General features: G+C 37.1%; 1 protein-coding gene and 1 pseudogene across 4 annotated transcripts in view; both read right to left on the bottom strand.

Moving 5' to 3' along the window:
• The window catches only part of LOC149776968 (active breakpoint cluster region-related protein-like), a 144,582-nt gene that overhangs the window by 96,022 nt on the left and 26,287 nt on the right, over positions 1-22,273 (bottom strand). For all 4 annotated transcript variants that reach the window (XM_089941686.1, XM_089941687.1, XM_089941689.1 and 1 more), the window contains exons 2-3: positions 14,741-14,928; positions 10,762-10,890 (exon numbers count right to left, since the gene is read on the bottom strand). In XM_089941686.1, coding sequence (XP_089797812.1) covers positions 10,762-10,890; positions 14,741-14,928 — 317 coding nt within the window. The remainder of the gene's footprint in view (positions 1-10,761; positions 10,891-14,740; positions 14,929-22,273) is intronic.
• Positions 12,671-14,358, bottom strand: LOC149776969 (uncharacterized; annotated as a pseudogene).

Raw genomic sequence — 22,273 nt, 5'->3', positions numbered from 1 at the left:
ACATCATACTCAGCTCGTAACGTGGATAATTTGGTATCTATGACGCTGTCGGCTGTGTCCACATACTGTTTGTTTGCTGCATCGTCGTTCGAGGCTGGATCTCTGAGTACGGTTATTTTGTTTCCATTCATGCTGAGTTCGCCTGTCATCGTGTCACCGGCTTTTTTCACACATTTATCAACACCTTTATCAATACTGTCTTTGATGCTTGCGATTGATATGTTCGAGTCCTTGATCCGGCCGCCATCACTAAATGCGGCGAAGTTATCCTTGGTAGCTCCAAGAACTCTGCGAATTATATCATTCCACTTAATGTTGCTCGTTCTTAGTTTTCCCTGCTTGTCCTGAAAAATAGCAACTTCATCTGGGTCAACTCCAGCTATATTCAAAAGATTATCGACTTCATCTCGGGTCGCATATTTTGAGAGATCAGCATCTGTGCCAGGTTTGACTTTTCTTGTGAAAGGTCTTCCGTAAATATCCACCATTATTCTTATTGCTGTTTTTCAAATGCGAGCATGAAAATGCTAAGCATTTCTCGATGCGGTATATTCATGCACTACTCGATGCGGAGACGTTGCTGGATTTCTTGAGATTGCATCAAGAACATTTAAAACCTCGTTTCCACAAATGGGCGGATCAATTAATGTTTGTGTTGGTAGCGTCGACTGCCACACTGGAACATTAGAAAATCCTTTGGATTTCTTAGAAAATCTGCTGTTGAGAGTGCGAGGCACTCCGCGGACATACTTGAGAAACTCAACTGGCGGTGCTAAACCGTACGAATCGAAATAGATAATTCCACGTGGATCGATCGCGTAAGCAACCCAGTGAGTTCCCGGACCATCTTTGTTGTCGAGATTGATAATGCCAGTTTCCGGATTCCGCGGCCGCGTCGGTAATTGATCTCGCATAAATACTCCTCTAAAATGTTTTATACGCAATTTTTTAACAGCATCGAGTAAATCAAAATTGCTCAACGGCGTTAGAATTTTTTTGGATACCATGATGGTGGAGTTCCTGGTAGTCTTAGCCCTGATCCGCGAGTGGATCTCCCCTTTTTTTTCTTGTATCCCTTTCCCGTTGCCTTCTTTAGTGCCATTCCAGCTGCAGTTCCAACTGCACCTAACGCTGCAGCTTTTGCCGCTGCGCCAAGTAATCCTGGAATTGCAGCAGCTAGTATTGGGATGAGGGGAAATATTCCACCGGTTTTGGTCATGTCCTTGATAGCTGCAGCAGAGAAATCAAGGCGGATACCGGTTTTTGCTGTTAGTGCCTTATTAAAATGTTTAAGCTGAGTGGCCGTCAATGACAATTTGTTTGGACCACCAGTAATCTGATCTCGTTTTAGTGTTATTGATGTCCCGCATGTGCTTGCGTTCTTCGATTGCAATTTCTTCGTTTGACCGGAAGTCAAGGTGACATTAACATGACTGTATGACATTATATTTCAGAAACTAATCTAATTGTTACATATTTTCTACTGGAGCGTCAATAACTCTCATTCGTCCGCCAACACCTTCAAGCAGCATTGCTTTATCGGAGAGTATAACCGCGACAGCTCTAAAACCAGCAGGGCCTGCCATTCTAGTTGGAACAACAGGGGGACCTGCGGCCTCGTTTGCACCAATGATTTCAGGTGGAAACACAGCGACGTTAGCTCGAAAGTAAATATCAACAACAGTTTGTTTAGCCAAATCCATATGCTCGAGTGAAAAGTAGTAAATGGGATACAACGTTGTAAAATCCAACTGTGATATTTGCAGACCAGTGTCGACATTCTGATCGCGACCCATAAATGTCATTAAACGATGATATGCACGAGCAACTTGATTATTCCTAAAATTTATGGTTATGTCTTCGGATGGTTCTTGATGACCGTTTATCCGCAGCGAAACATTAGTGACTCCAAGATTATCAAATATCATGTGATTTCTTGTTTGTTCACCAACTCGGCTGTTATTTTGAAGTGCAATAAAAATGTGACGCGGCGCTGATATTCCCTGTTGTGATGATATATGCCAAGTAAACTGTCCAACGCCAGAACCTTGAGCAGAATCTGTTGTTGTTGTTAACCATGATATTAATGATTTGCCGCCTTGGTCCATAAAAGAAAGTAATCGTTGTTCTTCAGCGAGCGACGGGGACATCACTGGCATCCACAGTGCAAGTTTTGATAATACTACTTTACCGTTAAGTGCTGTCGTGTTAGCAATTGTATCAGCTACTTGATGCCAGAGAGCGTCATTGTCGTCACCTTTTCGGGTGAGTACAACTGAATGCTTGGCTCCAAAAATAACCTTTCGGACATTTCTGCAGAACCCAAAAATGTGAGACAGCGGAATTGCGCAGGAAAAATCTCTGCGATCTCCTGTTAGCATTAATTTACGCGTAGAAAATCCAAGATTATAATCAGGATTTGTTGATATTACTGCGGTTGTATCTGCTGCTCCTCCTACTGCTCTTACAGGACCTATAATAACGTTTCTTTGATCGGGAAATTGACTATTATCCTTAGCGAACATCATTGTTGGGCCAGCTGATCTAGTGTAATCATCTGAATATCGTGCTAATCCAAGAATAGTTGTAGCAACGTCAACATTATCCTGAATTGTTTCAATCTCCCTCCCATCAATGCTATATGAAGCATTTCTAAATAGCGCCATGATGCCATTATTAACAAACCCAACTCGGGTATTAATGTCGTAGTTGGTATCATCATTTTTCAAAATAATACCTTCGACTTCAAGAAATGCTTCCGCGGGCAAGAAATATCTACTTGTGTCTTGGACTTGCAACTCAATTCGACCCCGTTGATCAGGTGTTCGCGCTTCATAAGAATAATACTGATAGTCGCGCACGGACTCATCTTTTAGTGTTGGTGCATCCATGTCGAACGCGGGATCAGATACACGTTTGAACATTTTATATAAAATTATTGTCTTCTAAAACGAAATCCGCTTCCTGATATCAGGCTTGTATTTATTTGTTCGGGTGTTTGGGTTACAAGCTCTGCAAGTTTTTGATTGGCAGCCTGATTTATTACTTTACTGACGTCCGCGGGCATAAGTTCAGTACTGGCCAGTTTCACCGGTGGTGGTTTTTTTGATCTGCGAATTAACCGTGACAGTCTGTCCTTGATTGACGCGAATGCTTTCCCGGCGAGATCACCAACAGATCCAAGGGCTTTATCCTTGATAACATCAATAGCTTTCATCGACAATTGTTTTGCAATCGGTAATGCCTTAGGGGCTATTCTTGAAAACAAACCAGTAATTGTATCACCGAGACCATCTCCGTAGGTTGCTCTGTAGACTGGTAATCGCGAGTTCACTACGCGGACTTGTAACACACGAGCGTGTCCGGGTTGAGAATTGTGCACGATCATTTTATTTAATTATTGTTTCTCTAACTAAATTTGCTAGTCGCTGTGGTAACCATCCGCGAGTTCATCAATGAGTCCCCGGTAAGTACTAATATCCATAATTTTGCGCTGAAATAGTCGTTGACAGATATCTGCGGCTTCATTTATAATTTCCCGAGAGTTGTTTCCGGCACGTCTTCCTCCGATGAGAACTTCTAACCGGGACACATCATTAATGATATTATCAGGACAAATGTGGTTGTTATATCCGCTACCAGTGCGACTTTCTTCCTCTTCTTCTTCTTTTTTCCTTTGTTCTCTCCTTGTCTCTATTTCTTTTGTTATTTCAGTAAATTCACCAACCAGGTCTCTTTCCTCTTTTTCTATCTCTTCTAGCTCACGTGTGGTCTTCGAGTCTTGTGTCCTCGCTTCTAATATCTCTCTTCTAGTTTTTAAATCCTGCATTCTTTTTCTTATACCATCTCTTATTTCTTCTAGTTTATATTCCACCGCTCCCACCAAAGAAGGGGAAGTGTGAGGAGGAGTAGGAGGCCGGGTAATCCTATATTCTTCCTGTTTCCGAGGAGAGAGAGGGCGTGGACGGATAAGTCTAGGTCTACGTGGAAGTTGTTTTATTAACTCACGTTCAATTTCAACTGGATCAGACGATGCAAATACCGGATCTGATCCAATATCTGATACTTTCTTCTCCCACCTTTTTGTCTTTTTTCCCATTTCCGTGTCTTCCTTTTTTTTCCTTTCCTTGTCTTCCTTTTTTCTCTTTTTTTCTTCCTCCCTTTCCATTTTTAATTTCTCCCTCATTTCACTTATTTTTCTTTTTTCTTCATCCCCTTCCTGCTTTTTTATTTCCTTTTCCTGTATTTTTAGCTGTCTTTCCTTTTCCTTTGCCTTCATTCGTCGGTCTCTTAGTTCCTTATTAACCCCAATTACGCCAGTTTTTATAAAATTATAGGTATCATCAGTGCTAGATATTCGAGAAATACCTCGGTTTATTTTGTAAACATAATCCCTCCAATCAGCCTGGGTTATGCCCGCAGCAGCTCCTGGTTTTAGAAAATTTTGCCGGTTAGGATAATTTAAGACAATCCAAGCAGAAAACTCCTTAAGTTCATCCACGTTAGTAAGTGGAATATTTTTTATTTCAGTAATACCATCTTCGGTAAATTTATTAATAAATGTTTCCTTAGCAACTGTCACTACTCCGGCGGCACCTGGATCAACTACAGCACCTTCATCTGCCTGTTGCTGTTTAAGTTCTTCTATTGCTTGAAGTAACCCTCGTTTTGATTTGGTAGGGTCAGCAGGATCAGGTTTTCCTACAATTGCAGTTTTAACTTCACCAGTAGCTGCTGTAATAGGCTTAAATAATTCCTCCGCGGATGTTGCAAACTCAACTTGCGCTTCTTGTCTTGCTTTTAATTTTTCTCTGACGGAATCACGGACAGGAATAAATTTTTTAATCGCGGCTAGTCGTTGTCGTGCCAATCTAGTTGTGAATGCTTCTCCAATATTTGCCATTATTTATTTGTCCACGATTTAATTTCCCCGCATGGATTTGTGACAATAAATTTACACGACCCGCGGACACGATACCGTATCGGACTTGATACACTGTATGGTTAACGTGAAAATGTTTCCTTGGAAATCTTCGTCTTCCCACAGCAGCAGGGAGGGCGCAAACTACACATGATTTTTCGATGATACCTCACCGTGGAAATTATGTCGGATACGAGTCGGATTTATTGAAGTAACTCGCGTTATATCAGCGGAAATACAAAGCATTTCCGGAAATGCGAAGCATTTCTCAAGGACATTTTTTTTTGTCTCGTTTTCTGAATAAAAGTGTTATTTTGTCGAAATAAGCCCTCTATCGGGAATAGTTTCAGTGGAAGGGGTATTTCGGAAAAGTATCTTGTAGGATTCGCCCCCCCTGCTGCTCTCTACCTTAAAAATGACAAAATAATAGTCTCACTGTAGTGACTCATTTCACCAAGCATGTGACTATCTCAGAATCATGATCCTTAGGCTAAAAGAAAAATATGTGTCCAGTTGGCCAACTGTCCCTGTTTTTCATAGCTGACCCTAGCACTTTTTCACCCAGGGTAAAATATTTTTAAAACTCAAAAATAAAATGTCTTTAAATTTATTTTTAAATGTCCCAAAATTGATTTGTGATTTTAATTGAGCCAGTTTAGTCCAGTACTTGTGGCACTTAGTACATTATGTATACTTATCATTATAATATATATAATGTTTAAAAGAAAACCCTATCCTAATTTAAAAACCAGTGCAATAAGAAACTTTTTCTTGGCTTCATACAGATTGGCGGATAGCATAAATGTTTACTATATATTTGACTGGCATTTTATTTATTCTTCAGCCTCATCCCCAATCCCAGACACTTGTAAAGTCAATCATCCAATTTCCATTTATACTGTATGTGTGTGTGTGTGTGTGTGTGTGTATATATATATATATATATATATATATATATATATATATATATATATATATATATATATATATATATATATATATATATATATTGTACAAAACAGCCAGAAGGCCTCAAGGTAAATTTGTTCTGTAACTGAGTTAACTTCTCTAAATATTACTTTACTATTATTATTTATTTTTGTCATCATACCACCAGTACAGTAATTAATGTGATTGGCAGTTATGAATCCAAAAAACTGCATTACAGTGGAGTTCCCCTGTGGTTGGAGAGGAAGAAGAATGTAGACGGAGGCAGGATAAATGCACATCATTGCAAGTTTATGTTAAAGTGTTGGCTGAAACAATTTTGAAGATTTTACCTACATTTAATCCAACAAAAATTATCTTAGGGGACTGTGTTCAAACTCTGAGCAAAATACACCTATGTTAATGTATGTATGTATCTAAAAGTTTGAAAAGTAGACTTAAATACTTGACATATACAGTGAAGTTTCAATATACAATAAGAGACACTCCAAGGGACTGATACTCTACTGGCAAAATTGAATTTCCAGTTGACCAAGATTTTCACTATGGCCACTATGGTGGCAAACTGGATGCAAGTTTGGCACAATTTTCATTGCAGATCAAATAGACATGAAATGTTATCTGGTGATGACCTTGACATGACCACCCATTTAGTAGGGCTTGCAAGATCTGCAAGAGAGCATCATTCCAGCTATACTGGATGCAAGATTGGCACTGTTTTCCTTAGAATTAACTAGATACCACAAGACGTCTTTTGTGAAAACCCCATGTCAATATAAACATCAATTTAGAAGATTTTCAAGATGGTCACAATGGATGTCAGCTCTGCATCATTTCATTTATGACTTCATGAGTGGGTAATCAGCTCAGCCAATTACATTTATGATCACTTCATAAATATGCATGTAACACACTCATTACTAACACAGTCAAAGAAGTTGATGATATAATCAAATATTCCAAGTGTGATAAAAACTGGATCAGAAATACGGCCCCCAGAGTGGTAAGAAGTTTAGCCAATCAAATGCAAGATCACCTCATTAACATGCATGGCTCTTATTCACAACCAAACTCATCTGAGATCTTGATAATATAAGCATATACTGCAAGTTTAATCAATGACAACGATGTAAGCCTGCATCAAAATCAGATTAGAAATCAACCTCAGCCAATCAGATGTAAGTTCACCTCAATAGTATATTTACCACTGTTTGACAAACTGCCCCATGAGTTTGAAAGAATTAACAAGTTACAAATGAGAGTAGCTCACCTAATTCTGGATGCTTCTTTTGACACACAATATAATACTCTTTCCCTTAAACTTAAATGGTTTCAAATAAATGACAGAATAAACTTTCAAAAGGCAGTACTTGTCAACAAATGTATAAATTGTAATATACATGAATATATGAGAGAATTATCTGATGAAATTCAAGGGCCATATGCTTTATGGTTGATCTTACATGGCCCCTTGAAATTAAAAACACCATAGACTGAATGCTTTATGGTTGATCTTACATGGCCCCTTGAAATTACAAAAACTTTAGAAAGACTGAATGCTTTATGGTTCATCTTACATGGCCCCTTGAAATTACAAAAACCTATGACTGAATGCTTTATGGTTGATCTTACATGGCCCCTTGGAAATTACAAACACCATATACTGAATCCTTTATGGTTGATCTTACATGGCCCCTTGAAATTACCATAACCTAAGACTGAATGCTTTATGGTTGATCTTACATGGCCCCTTGAAATTACAAAAACTTTAGAAAGACTGAATCCTTTATGGTTGATCTTACATGGCCCCTTGAAATTACAAAAACTTTAGAAAGACTGAATGCTTTATGGTTCATCTTACATGGCCCCTTGAAATTACAAAAACCTATGACTGAATGCTTTATGGTTGATCTTACATGGTCCCTTGGAAATTACAAACACCATATACTGAATCCTTTATGGTTGATCTTACATGGCCCCTTGAAATTACCATAACCTAAGACTGAATGCTTTATGGTTGATCTTACATGGCCCCTTGAAATTACAAAAATGTTAGAAAGACTGAATGCTTTATGGTTGATCTTACATGGCCCCTTGAAATTACAAAACCTTTAGAAAGACTGAATGCTTTATGGTTCATCTTACATGGCCCCTTGAAATTACAAAAACCTATGACTGAATGCTTTATGGTTGATCTTACATGGCCTCTTGGAAATTACAAACACCATATACTGAATCCTTTATGGTTGATCTTACATGGCCCCTTGAAATTACCATAACCTAAGACTGAATGCTTTATGGTTGATCTTACATGGCCCCTTGAAATTAAAAACACCATAGACTGAATGCTTTATGGTTGATCTTACATGGCCCCTTGAAATTACAAAAACTTTAGAAAGACTGAATGCTTTATGGTTCATCTTACATGGCCCCTTGAAATTACAAAAACTTGAGAAAGACTGAATGCTTTATGTTCATCTTACATGGCCCCTTGAAATTACCAAAACCTATGACTGAATGCTTTATGGTTGATCTTACATGGCCCCTTGGAAATTACAAACACCATATACTGAATCCTTTATGGTTGATCTTATGTGGCCCCTTGAAATTAAAAAACACCATAGACTGAATGCTTTATGGTTGATCTTACATGGCCTCTTGAAATTACGAACATCATAGACTGAATGCTTTATGGTTGATCTTACATGGCCCCTTGAAATTACAAACACCATAGACTGAATGCTTTATGGTTGATCTTACATGGGCCCTTGAAATTACCAAAACCATATTAGACCGAATGCTTTCAATGAAGTCTTAAATATTCTGGAACAAAGATATGAAATTCTTTGCCCATATCAGTTAGATCAGCCACTTCTGTTAAAAGTTAAACACAAAATACTTTAATTACTTGAAACTTGATTTTTAATTGATTTCTACATGTCATTATACCTTGTAAAATCTCCTGTTACAATCAGGTTGAAACTGGATTAGAAATATAGACTCCAATTGTCTTGTCTTCATGCAAGCTAATCTGTCTGTTTTTGTTTCCATATATAAGATATATTCAGAGTAATATCAAATCAAATCGCGGGATTGTTTCTTATTTTTTGAAATGTTATGACTTTACTTTTCCTACATATTTTTTTAGTAAGATTCATGCAAGCAAACCATTAGAAAGTGGCAGAGGGCCACAAGGGAGACTAGATACATCTGTATTCTAACTGAGCTACCCTTGTTAAATAAAGAATTATTATTATTATTATTATTATTATTATTATTATTACATATTATTATTATTATTATTATCACATATTATTATTATTATTATTATTACATATTATTATTATTATTATTATTATTATATATGGACTCAAGAGGTAACAAGTCATACCATATGCTCTCTTGACCTTATAACTAGGTGAGCCAAAAATTTTTTTTTCATTGTATTCACTACTTTGCATTCAACCATCCTTGATAAAAACATGACAAAAAAGTATAATCAGAGGAATTGTAATGAGGAAATACAGGTGAGACAACCTACATACCTGAAAATTACTCACTACAGGTTCAAATTCAGATTGTGTGCTATTTATGTGGCTTGAGATGTTGTTATTGCCTAAGGCAATAAATGGGGGGGGGGGGGGGCACTAGATGTAAACTGTTTTAGCCTGGATGACTATTGAGGGACAATTCAACAATTATGTGGGTAAGATTATTTGTTCCTGGAAACTCTTAATTTGTTCAACGGGCTTTAAGAACTCCAGGTGAAAAGTCATGCAGCTCTGTGATTTAGATTTGGGTGGGGGGGATACACTGTCAACTGGGAAACTATTTTTTATCAAGGCCCCATTAATATAATGTACATACAAAAGCAAGAACACAACAACAGGACATAAAAAACCCAGAACATGATGGACATAAATAAGGAGATAAATTACTACAACTTTGGGGTCAAAGGTAGGTAAGACACAACATGAAAATAAAAGGAACATGAAACACTAAGATGCTGCCTACAAAAAAACACGTAATAAAAAATATACAAACAGACAAGAAGATATTAGGACAGTTCTTTTTTCAGTATGTATTTTCCAAAGCTATTAACAATACTCCCCCCATACTATTTTGTATATTTAATTGTTGAATTCATTAGACTCCATACGCCCTCCCTCCATCATGACTGTACCAGTACACTTTTCTTTGACTACTTTTTCATTCATCTTGTATCATTCTGCCAAATTGTTTTCTTCAAACCTGTGAATTTTTAGTTTTAACTCCCATTTTGTCTATTTTTGTTAACTGCCTTTACATTATACATGTACATCTCTATTTACCAGACTTCAAAATGACAGTACATTGATGTAATTTAATATTTTCATTGGGAGAGAACTGTGGCTGTTGATACAGTCTCAAATATCATACAAAATAAGATAGCTAGTACTTCAGTGTTGTCAGTGCACTACACTGTTTATGTACAAAATCATTTATAGTACAATTACAGGCCAAAATTTTCAATGGGATGCCCACATCTTGCAAAAACGTTTTTGCCTAGAGTTTGGAGTTTACCTTTAAGTTAGCTATAAGGAAAGTTTTGTAAAATCAGTAAGGCCGACCGAGACTGTTAAAGTATTATTTATAAATCTTAACCGTTTTTTTTTGTCTGAGCAGCACAAACATTTTTAAATGCCTTGACCAACTGTTTTAAAAAGATTTATAACTAATGCAGAAAACCCCAAACTATCTGAAATGACCATAAACTGGGATGGTGAGACTGTAATTTTTCTAATGAATTCAAATGGCAACCAAGCTGAACTTAACTTATTTTTATTAAGCAAATAAAATTTAAGTCACTGTAAAGGATGTAACCTGTTTCTGTTTGATGAATTTATATTTACCTTCAGCAGTTCATCTAAGATACTGACGTAGGTTCTGTCACTTTCCAGGATCCCTTTGAGTACAAGGTTCCGTGTATACAGTTTTTTGGTTCTTTCTGAGGAAGATTCCTTTTCCAAGATTTCTTTGTCCTGTTAAGATAAGAAAACAGTAATATTACACACAAGAGATTCAGAATGAAATCTTTAAAAAAAATACAAAATTAATAATAATAACAATAATAATAATGCTCTATGTGCATAAATAATGCTTATTTGGGTAAATTTCAGGAGGTGAATTCTTTTCATAATAACCACATACCGACAATTTCATAAACAACGTTCCAACCTGTCATGTACTGTTTGCAGTTGGTTGTTGTTGTTGTAGGGTTTAACACCATTTTTCAGCACACGATAGGCTATACATGGCGGCCAGTATTAATGGTGGAGGAAGAACCCGGGAAATCCCTGGAAAGAACCACCGACCCTCGAGAAGCTACTGGCAAGCTGTTTGCAGTTGGATGCGAGTTGTTAAGTATACTGCCTTATACTGAGATTATGTTATTATAAAACAAGTTATACATATAACTTCACTACAAACATTATCCATGACTATACCAGTCTTATAGCAGGAATGGTGTTATAATGACGGGTCTTATAGTGAGGGAATGCAGTATTTGCTTCCCTTCCAGTTAATGCATGTTATGTTAGAGGCCATCCCTCCTATGGAATATTTGATACTAACTGATTCAGTGAAGTAGGTTTCAATGTCCGGAAAGTAAAAGTACAAATAAAACTGCAGGTTAGAGTCCAAAACAACCACCTACTAAAGAATATTTTCTTTTCCTATGTTAATATCAGATACATTTTAGGGTGTGGTCCCAAAAACATGATATTTTAATGAGTGGCAAAGCCATAAGTTAAATTATATAGTTTTTGATACCACAAGATGAGATGAAATATATCCAGTATTCATGTAGGAAAAGAAAATTTTCTTTTTATTATATATCAAACTTGCTCCATTATCAAACTTTAGAAGATTAAACTAATATTTTCAGTACAACACACTCACCCCCACCCCCTTTTTGTAACTTCACATCCCTTTTAAAGCCTGGTCATATAAATATATGTGTGACTTAAGAAAGCGGTAGGAGTGGGTTGCCCTGTCAGAGTAAATTACATTTTTGTCATTTTGTAAACTATTTTACCCTATCTGAAGAAAAAAATATAAGTCTGATTCAGCAATGCATCACAGTGGGTTTGAAGTTGTTGTCAAGGAAGTAAGGGGGGAAAACTTAAGAGAGACATGAGACACATTAATTTCCATGTCTAAAATGCAAGGCAGTTTCTATTTATTTGTTCTAGCTCACAAAATACACGTTTTTGTTCTTGCAGATACAACTTTTGTAGACACACACAATCAAAGATCACATGGCAAGATGGGAACTGTTATATTTTCACTTGTGATATAAAAAACTTCCTGATTTTCCCCCCAAATATTTACTAAAACCCTAACTAAATCCAAGATGACTGACATCAGTGATTAAATATCATATATCTAGGGTTATAGGAGTAATTAAGAAGGCTTAATTTGTTTCCAAAATAGGGATTTGCGAATCTAATTTTGGCAATTACAATACAACCAATACACTGATAATACCATCTACTACCCTATTTATTCAAACAAATACTCATTTTCCAAAAACTTCCACATTAAAAATTCTCATTGTTCCTCAGTATTGTTATCTCACACATATGTATATGTAATGTTATCAGTGTCCCTGTTTTGTTCTTCATACATCAAAAATGTTCTCAATGTATGTGTCAGCTTATACAAATTACACTTGCAACTTAGTGAACAGTATATTGGTTTTGCTGCATTTGCACATGAAACATCCTTTGCAGGAGGAGCTCTCTGCATGCTCTGTTGAGCTCATGAACTGTCATCCAAACTGTCATCCATGATTCTAACACTATAGCTCAGACACTTTCCTGTGGAGAAGGAACCACTTGCTGCATCTGTGTCCTGGTTATTCAAGATTCCAGCTTTGTACACTACCTGTCAAGTATGATGAAGTAGAATATAAGGATGGCATTCTATTCCAAGCTCAATTAATCAGGCAGAATAATTCCTTTCTTGTCTCACTGACAGAGCTCAAAGGACTGGTTTTGTCACACAAGATGGCAGTAGTCTCTTAAGCTTCCAAAAGTGATCAGAGTCTACATTCATGATCTCAAAGGGGTGACAGGTCAGAGAAGTGAATACCTCAGTGACATCTTCATGGTGCTGCCAGGCTCAGTTCTTGCCATTGCTTCTGAAGGCTGATGTGGTATCGCAGCCAAAGAATGCAATAAATTCTGGTAGTACTCGCAATCTTGGCTACCCAAGACTGGCACAGTTGGTATTGATGGTGTAAAGTGTGTAATTCTCACCCATGCAAAAAGGCCACCCAGATGTCTTCCAAACATTGAGTCACATCCAGATTATGGTATGCACCAGCAAGGATGATGACAGCATTACCACAGTACATACTTCAACAGTCTTCCTACCCTGCTCCAGTGCATGCAGTATGTGAACCACAAACCTCATGTCAGCTCCCTAAAGATTTCAGTTTGGCATGGAACTGTTGGAACCTACATGCATACTACAGATTCACCTGATTTGATGTGCAGGGTTCTGCCAGTTGGGCAGAAGAACTCTGTAACCTTCGAGGTCAGTTAAGTCATAGATGAAGCCCAAGTGTATGGCAGTTTTGTCTAGATGGCACCTTACTCTGCACAACCTCTGTCTCTTTTCCTGGATAGACTCCTTTCAAACTGTCTGAAATGTATGTGTTCCACACAACAACCAACCTTGTGGCACCCTGTAGCTGCTTCTCAAGGTAAGGGATGAACACCTTATTTGCATATCACTGAGCACAGGTAATGGACAGGCAGCAGACAATGACATCACCCTACAGGACTTTGCAATCATTGGTTTAAGGTAGCTGAATATAACATTGTACAGTAGTTCAGACTTACTTTACAAAGTCCGAGAAGGATTGCAGGATGGCCTGTGACTCATGGGTAAAGTATTCCCTCAAGTAACCATCATGGCTCTACACTACATGGAAATATACAACTGGCCAAAACATGCCATATTATTCTGAAGTACTGTAATCTTCTGCTCCTGGTTTGATGTTACCTTAGGCCTAGGTTTCCTGAAGAGGGCCAGAGAATTTCTCTTGTTCGGGTCATGGATAGAAATCTTCAAGCACATTGCTAACAAAACAATTCTACTGCTTTTTCCCCATGTCCTCCACGATGCCCAGTGCAGCTACCACAAAGTCATATATCCCACTGAGACAGTTGAGTGTTACTAGATCTAGGAAATGATCCAATATATGATTGCCCATTCTTCTGAATGTTTCATTGAGGCTGTCAACCTCCATCTGAAACATCTTCTGTGTTGAGAGACCCTGCTCTTAGTTCTGAAAGTTCATGGTTTTCTTTCAGTCGTCATGAGGAAGTTATTCTGCCTCAAACTGCTTCCTCAGTCAAGCCATCTCTGGTCCTGGCAGCAGCCAGCACCTGAAAGCAATGGGATTATGTGATTCCAACACAAGCACCTGAGCCTTTCATATAGTTGTTCTCATGCTTGTATGCCTGGTCAATAGGACTGTTGAGGACTTGTTGATTGTTGTTGTAGAAAAGACCCAGTAGAATTACTTCTCAAAGTCATTCTAAATGGGGTCAGGCGCTGTTTTCCCCTGGGAATCAATGTTTACCCACACATTCTGATAGACACCTTTCTTATGGAAGATAAATCTTCTTCTCTTCTTCAATAAAAATACAAAGGAAGACTAATTAATGACAGCAAATGATTTTTTAGAGGAGGTAAATCTGAATACCTTTACTTGCAGCAAACTTTAACATCTTTTTTATGTAAATCACTCCATTTCTTTTTCAGGCTGAAGGGAAGTGATTAACAATATTTCAACAGAATAAAGCCATCAGCACAAACCTTGGTTTCCTCCAGACTGCTGATGCTGCCAGAGTCTTCAGGCTCAAGGTCCCCACTTTGAATGGACTCTCCCTCCCCCTCCTCCTCCTCTGGGACAGACAGATTGATGCTTGGGATGGACCCTGGGGTAAAGCTGCTTCTTCCAGCATTTCCATCATGTAGAAAAACGGATTCTTGACTTGTTGAAGCTAAAAAAAGCACCAAGGTATTCTTTAATAATTACAATGATTATTCAACACTAATACTGATATCACACTCCCATGATAAAACCAATAATGTGACCAAAGGGCTGTTAATAAGCTAGTCATTGAACCAATTTATTTATTAACTAGTTATACATCTTTCTAAATCATTACTTTGTAGCACTGTTGTTTAAACTTTCTAGCTTTTTGTTTATAATGTAATGAGACCATATATGCAAAAGTGATAAATGTAAGGACAGCACTTCACTCATTATTGGACAATCAATGTAAACAGAACATGTATTATTTACCATGAAATGTAGATGATACACCGATTATTTACTTAAGTACTTAAGAGGCAGGCACATACACTGCAGTACATTTATATAGCTTTTTTCAATGTCCCTGTTTTACTCACAGATGATTAGCATGATTGTTTTTTTTATTAAACCTCAAAGATTTTCTTCCTGACCAGATGTAATTGAACATCAAAACAATAATATCAACATTAGTGATGTAGCTACTCATGTATAGGTGCATAAATGCAATGTACAATCTATATTCTTCATGGTGTTTAAGAGATGGGGTGGGTGGGTTCTTTTTTATAACTGAAAATTTAGGTGTAAATTTCCCCCTTCATTTAAATAAAAGGAGAAATTTTCTGAATATAGGAGAGAATCAATAATGAAGAAAAAAAATATAAAATTATACTACTGACTTTTCAGCATTATTATTTTCTGTCCAATAATGGATGGAAGATGGACCAGACACTGGACCTCAATATGATGTGTATACATGTATCATACAATGGCATAGTGGCCTCTAAGTCAGATTCAATTGATGTGTATACATGTATCATACAATGGCATAGTGGCCTCTAAGTCAGATTCAACTGATGTGTATACATGTATCATACAATGGCATAGTGGCCTCTAATTCAGATTCAATTGATGTGTATACATGTATCATACAATGGCATAGTGGCCTCTAAGTCAGATTCAATTGATGCGTATACATGTATCATAACAATGGCATAGTGGCCTCTAAGTCAGATTCAATTGATGTGTATACATGTATCATATAATGGCATAGTGGCCTCTAAGTCAGATTCAATTGATGTGTATACATGTATCATACAATGGCATAGTGGCCTCTAATTCAGATTCAATTGATGTGTATACATGTATCATACAATGGCATAGTGGCCTCTAATTCAGATTCAATTGATGTGTATACATGTATCATACAGTGGCATAGTGGCCTCTAAGTCAGATTCAATTGATGCGTATACATGTATCATAACAATGGCATAGTGGCCTCTAAGTCAGATTCAATTGATGTGTATACATGTATCATACAGTGGCATAGTGGCCTCTAAGTCAGATTCAATTGATGCGTATACATGTATCATAACAATGGCATAGTGGCCTCTAAGTCAGATTCAATTGATGTGTATACATGTATCATATAATGGCATAGTGGCCTCTAAGTCAGATTCAATTGATGTGTATACATGTATCATGCAATGGCATAGTGGCCTCTAAGTCAGATTCAACTGATGTGTATACATGTATCATACAATGGCATAGTGGCCTCTAAGTCAGATTCAATTGCATCAATCTAGATCTGCCGTCTCATAATGCACTAGCAGATGCTGGTTCTTAGTGGAGTTTGCTAAGATTGATAACTAGAACAAACAACACATACCCTGATCTGTTGCACACTGTGAATGTAGATCAAGGTCTATGTTATCTGCAGTTGGAGTTAACTTGTAGGTGAGTATATATGGTAAAGGAGTCGAAGTCCTACATCATGAGTTGCATATCTGTGAGTAATTATATGTTATCCTCACCTATTAAAATACCTATATTTATCTTTTTTTGTTGTTGTTGTTGTAGGTTTTAATGCCATTTTTCAGCACACGATAGGCTATACATGGTGGCCAGTATTAATGGTGGAGGAAGAACCTGGGAAAACCTCGGAAAGAACCACCGACCCACGAGAAGCTACTGGCAAGCTTTCTCACATACCCACATTAGCTGAATCCGAGACTCGAACCCATGCAGACAGAGGTGAGATGGCAGTGATCCGTAACGGAGAGTGCTTTAGACCACTTGGCCACTCAGGGCCCCTCCTATATTTATCAACATCTTACTTTGAAACAAATGTAATCTTTTCAAAAGTCTCTCATTTGTATTAAATTTCCCTTCTATTTCCTAAAAATTTCTGAAATGATTCAATATTAAGGAAAAATGCTGATTCCAGAAACTTAATCTGCATGATTCCTTCTCTAGACATAAATTAACCTATTATCATCATGCATATTATTGAAGGACCCAGCAATATCACTTTCCACTCAGACAGGCCCATATTTGGAACTTGATATATTTATTTCTATATGATTTGATTTTTGTCAGAGGAACTGAGACTGTATTTACTGAAAGCTAATTAATGGGGGCCAGTCAAGTGTGTCTGCTATACATGGATGATATATCCAAAACTATGTTTCACCCTTTCTTGTGTGTGTGTGTGTGTGTGTGTGTGTGTGTGTGTGTGTGTGTGTGTGTACTTATACTAATGTATGTAAGTCAAGAAGGTATAGAGGTTGGTGAATATTTGCATGCGGCAATGGTGGCTACAACTTGCAGACCTAAGTTTTAAGCTAAGTACAGGGGAAATAAAATAAAAATTGCATGATATTCTTTCTCTATATACTTTTTACTTCATATTATTATGCATCAAACTGTGGGATCCAGGAGTACCACTTTCAAATATGTCTGGCCTATATTTGAGACTTGCTATATTACATATAACTTTATGTACATGTATTCTTTCATTGCTACCAGAGGAAGCCAGAATGACTTTGTATTTAGATAGGAGTTATTTACTGGGTTGCCACAAGAGTGAAGCCAGAGTGACTGTGTATTGAGATGCAAGTTATTTACTGGGTTGCCACAAGAATGATGCCAGAGTGAATGTGTCTTTTGATGCAAGTTATTTACTGAGTTGCCACAAGAATGATGCCAGAGTGACTGTGTATTGAGATGCAAGTTATTTACTGGGTTGCCACAAGAATGATGCCAGAGTGAATGTGTCTTTTGATGCAAGTTATTTACTGAGTTGCCACAAGAATGAAGCCAGAGTGAATGCGCATTTAGATGAGAGTTATTTACTGGGTTGCCACAAGAATGAAGCCAGAGTGAATGTGTACTGAGATGCAAGTTATTTACTGGGTTGCCACAAGAATGAAGCCAGAGTGAATGTGTATTGAGATGCAAGTTATTTACTGGGTTGCCACATGAATGAAGCCAGAGTGAATGTGTATTGAGATGCAAGTTATTTACTGGGTTACCACAAGAATGAAGCCAGAGTGACTGTGTGTTTAAATGTAAGTTATTTACTGGCTTGCCACATAAGGGAAGCCAGAGTGTGTATTTAGATAGTTATTTACTGGGTTGCCACAAGAATAAAGCAGGAGTGACTGTGTATTTAAATGTGAGTTATTTACTGGCTCGCCACATGAGGTAAGCCAGAGTGTGTATTTAGACGAGTATTATTCACTGGGTTGCCATTATCCATTACTATGTTCCATACTTTTTCTGAGAATGTGTGCTTAGTCAATAAGATATGGGATCTGATGCATGCAGGCAAGGCAATGGATGCCATAAATTGTGGACCCAGGTTTGAATCTCATTCAAGGACAAATATTCTTTAACCTGCATGATAATATTCATTCTCATGTATATTTCACTTCATAGTATCATGCATCTGTGCATGTATGTGTGTGTCTGTGTGTAATAGGATGACCATTTTTTGTATTCCAAGTAGTATCTTCATAAACAGCTGTAATACTTAAATAATTTGGGTAGACAATAATCATTGCCATTACATTTAAGGCTGTAAACTTGAAACGCCCTTTTGCTGTTTCCTGAACATGCAGCCACTACAAGAAACATTATCAGTTACCTGAGTATACAAGTAGCCCTTTTCATGATGAAACATTTATCAATCTGACCTTTGGTGCTTTTATAACCACCTGCTATCAACCAGTCCTCTGGCTTTCCATACAAATGTATGTACATGATGTACTGTGTAATCCTGCCTGCAAATGCATACATGTTTAGGGACTATCATTTAATTTTCCAGGGTGGGTGGGTGGAATGAGACCTTTCCAGATTACAAATAGCTCACACAATACTCTATCTCTGATTCTTTTTGGGGAAATGACTTCATTCCACTGATCATTTTTTTGGGAAAAAATTATCGTGTGATAAAAGAAAAAAATATATTCTGGTCAGAAGAAGAAAAAAACCCGAGCCTTTACCCCACCCTTAATGGCTGATCTTGTAGTGCATGTTTACAATATTCCTACAATGTTTTCATGAGAATTTAATCAAACCTCCAGATACATCTGGAAGGGTTAAACAAACACGCACTCAAGTGTTTGCACCAAAGCAGTATATTCTCCTGCATTTCTCACCTGTTCCTACATCCTCCGCTCAACTATTATAAAAGTATAGCCCCACTAAAAACCAGTTCCACTCCTTGAACATGGATAAATATTTCAAAAATGTACCATGCATCCACAGACCATTCCCAATCACATCCAGTATTTCAAGTCTCTATCTTTATTTGCCTAGGAGAAGTTGTATACAATTACATATTCTGATTCAGCATGGATAAGATAATCTCTGCTTTATCTTCCAAACATGTTGAAGAAATAACAGTCTTGGAATCTTTATGCACCTCCCTGAGGTCGGGCTAGGATAGATGGAGGTCATGGAATGATGAGGATGAGGACAATGGAGGTTGTGCTTTGCCATAGATTTCAACAATGTCGTAGAAGTCCAACCAAATAAATCAGAAAATTTACCTTAATGTGTTTATATATATATATATATATATATATATATATATATATATATATATATATATATATATATATATATATATATATATATATATATATATATATCACATTAATCTTTCAGGAGCATATACAACCAGTTACAGCAGTGTTTCCATATTTGCATTGAAATCCTTTGAAAATGCAAAAGCCAAAAAAAAAATAGTTCACTGCCACAGGGTTCTATAGAAACATCTAAATTTGTTGGATAAAGAGGAGCAGGGCAAAATCCTGGACACTTTTAGATATTTTTAGAAAATGGCCACAGGGAGATATAAGGACTGAAATGGAGGCTATGTCAGAGAAAAAGAGGTATTAGGCAATGATTAGCATACAAACTTGATTCAATTATCTTAAAAATTTCTTCTAAGTTATGAAGAAAAGATAGCCAGTCAGCTGTACATTAAATAAGAGAAATGCATTTCACTGTACTTTTAGGCATGTTCATCTGAACTTGTACTTCTTACATGGCCAGCAACATTTATTCCCCATTCCTTAAAAACCATGGGAAAATAAAAAGACCAGAACATTTTCTACACATTTGTAGATGTCCAGCAGTGATGTTGCACAGGGTTGTATAAATAGTCAATTACCAAGTTAAATTTTCAAAATTCTTCTTTATCATCAAATTTTCAAGAAACGTCCTCAGAGCCAGGGCAAAAAAACAACATTATTACACCTACATCAACCACAAATCAACTGTATATACTCACTTTCAAGTTGGGTCCACCTGCAACTGCATAGACCCAGATCTGCCATCACATAATGCTGGTATATGCAGTTTTTTAAGAGTATTCAGCAGAACAAACAATACAGACCCTGATCTGCTGGCACATTATGCAATGGCAGATCAGAGTCTACACTGTTTGCAGATGGACTCAACTTGTAGGCAAGTACATGTATATACTATACCCTTCAAAATTTCAATAAAATCATCAAAGATGTGCAAAGGAAAAATTTCAAGAAATGTTGCAAAATCTGACCAGAGGAAAAACTTAAAATCCTATTGTGTATCTATACCAACCACATATAAATCTATCCAGCAAAGTTTCTTTAAAATTTGTCCAAATCAGTGTGGAAGCAATTATGTACTGATCTCCAAAATACCCCCTTTGTGGACAAATTTTCCAAATCAGTATGGAAGCAATTATGTACTATCTCCAAAATACCCCCATCTGAGGACAAATTTTCCAAATCAGTGTGGAAGCAATTATGTACTGATCCCCAAAATACCCCCATTTGTGGACAAATTTTCCAAATCAGTGTGGAAGCAATTATGTACTGATCTCCAAAATATCCCCTTTTGTGGACAAATTTTCCAAATCAGTGTGGAAGCAATTATGTACTATCTCCAAAATACCCCCATTTGTGGAAAAATTTTCCAAATCGGTGTGGAAGCAATGATGTACTGATCTCCAAAATACCCCCTTTTGTAGACAAATTTTCCAAATCAGTGTGGAAGCAATTATGTACTGATCTCCAAAATATCCCCTTTTGTAGACAAATTTTCCAAATCAGTGTGGAAACAATTATGTACTATCTCCAAAATACCCCCATCTGTGGATAAATTTTCCAAATCTGTGGAAGCAATGATGTACTGATCTCCAAAATACCCCCTTTTGTGGACAAATTTTCCAAATCAGTGTGGAAGCAATTATGTACTGATCTCCAAAATATCCCCTTTTGTAGGCAAATTTTCCAAATCAGTGTGGAAGCAATTATGCACTATCTCCAAAATACCCCCTTTTGTGGACAAATTTTCCAAATCAGTGTGGAAGCAGTTATGTACTATCTCCAAAATACCCCCATTTGTGGATAAATTTTCCAAATCAGTGTGGAAGCAATTATGTACTGATCTCCAAAATACCCCCTTTTGTGGACAAATTTTCCAAATCAGTGTGGAAGCAATTATGTACTGATCTCCAAAATATCCCCTTTTGTAGACAAATTTTCCAAATCAGTGTGGAAGCAATTATGTACTATCTCCAAAATACCCCCATTTGTGGATAAATTTTCCAAATCAGTGTGGAAGCAATTATGTACTGATCTCCAAAATACCCCCATTTGTGGACAAATTTTCCAAATCAGTGTGGAAGTAATTATGTACTGATCTCCAAAATACCCACGTTTGTGGACAAATTTCACAAGAAATTTCCCCAAAGAGATCCTACAGTCATTCATCAAAATCAGAGTGTGAGGAGACACGATGAAAAGCGTTGTCATGAATCTGGAGACGTATGGGATGCACAGGTGTATGAACAGAGAGACATTCAGTGTACACGTACTTAGTCTCTGAAGTGCTGGGATAATAAAATTCTTCATGTAGTTTAGAAGAAGCAATGCCAAGCTAAATTCTCAAAATTCCTAATTTTTTCAATATCTTTTCATGAGTTTTCTCAAAAATGGACCATAAGAACAAGTAATACCCTGCTATACATCTACACT

This window comes from Sinohyriopsis cumingii, chromosome 18 (assembly GCF_028554795.1).
Source record: "Sinohyriopsis cumingii isolate HCF-2022 chromosome 18, ASM2855479v2, whole genome shotgun sequence".
Classification (NCBI taxonomy): domain Eukaryota; kingdom Metazoa; phylum Mollusca; class Bivalvia; order Unionida; family Unionidae; genus Sinohyriopsis; species Sinohyriopsis cumingii.
The sequence above is the reverse complement of the archived record's forward strand: the minus strand, read 5'-3'. Positions and strand labels throughout refer to the sequence as shown.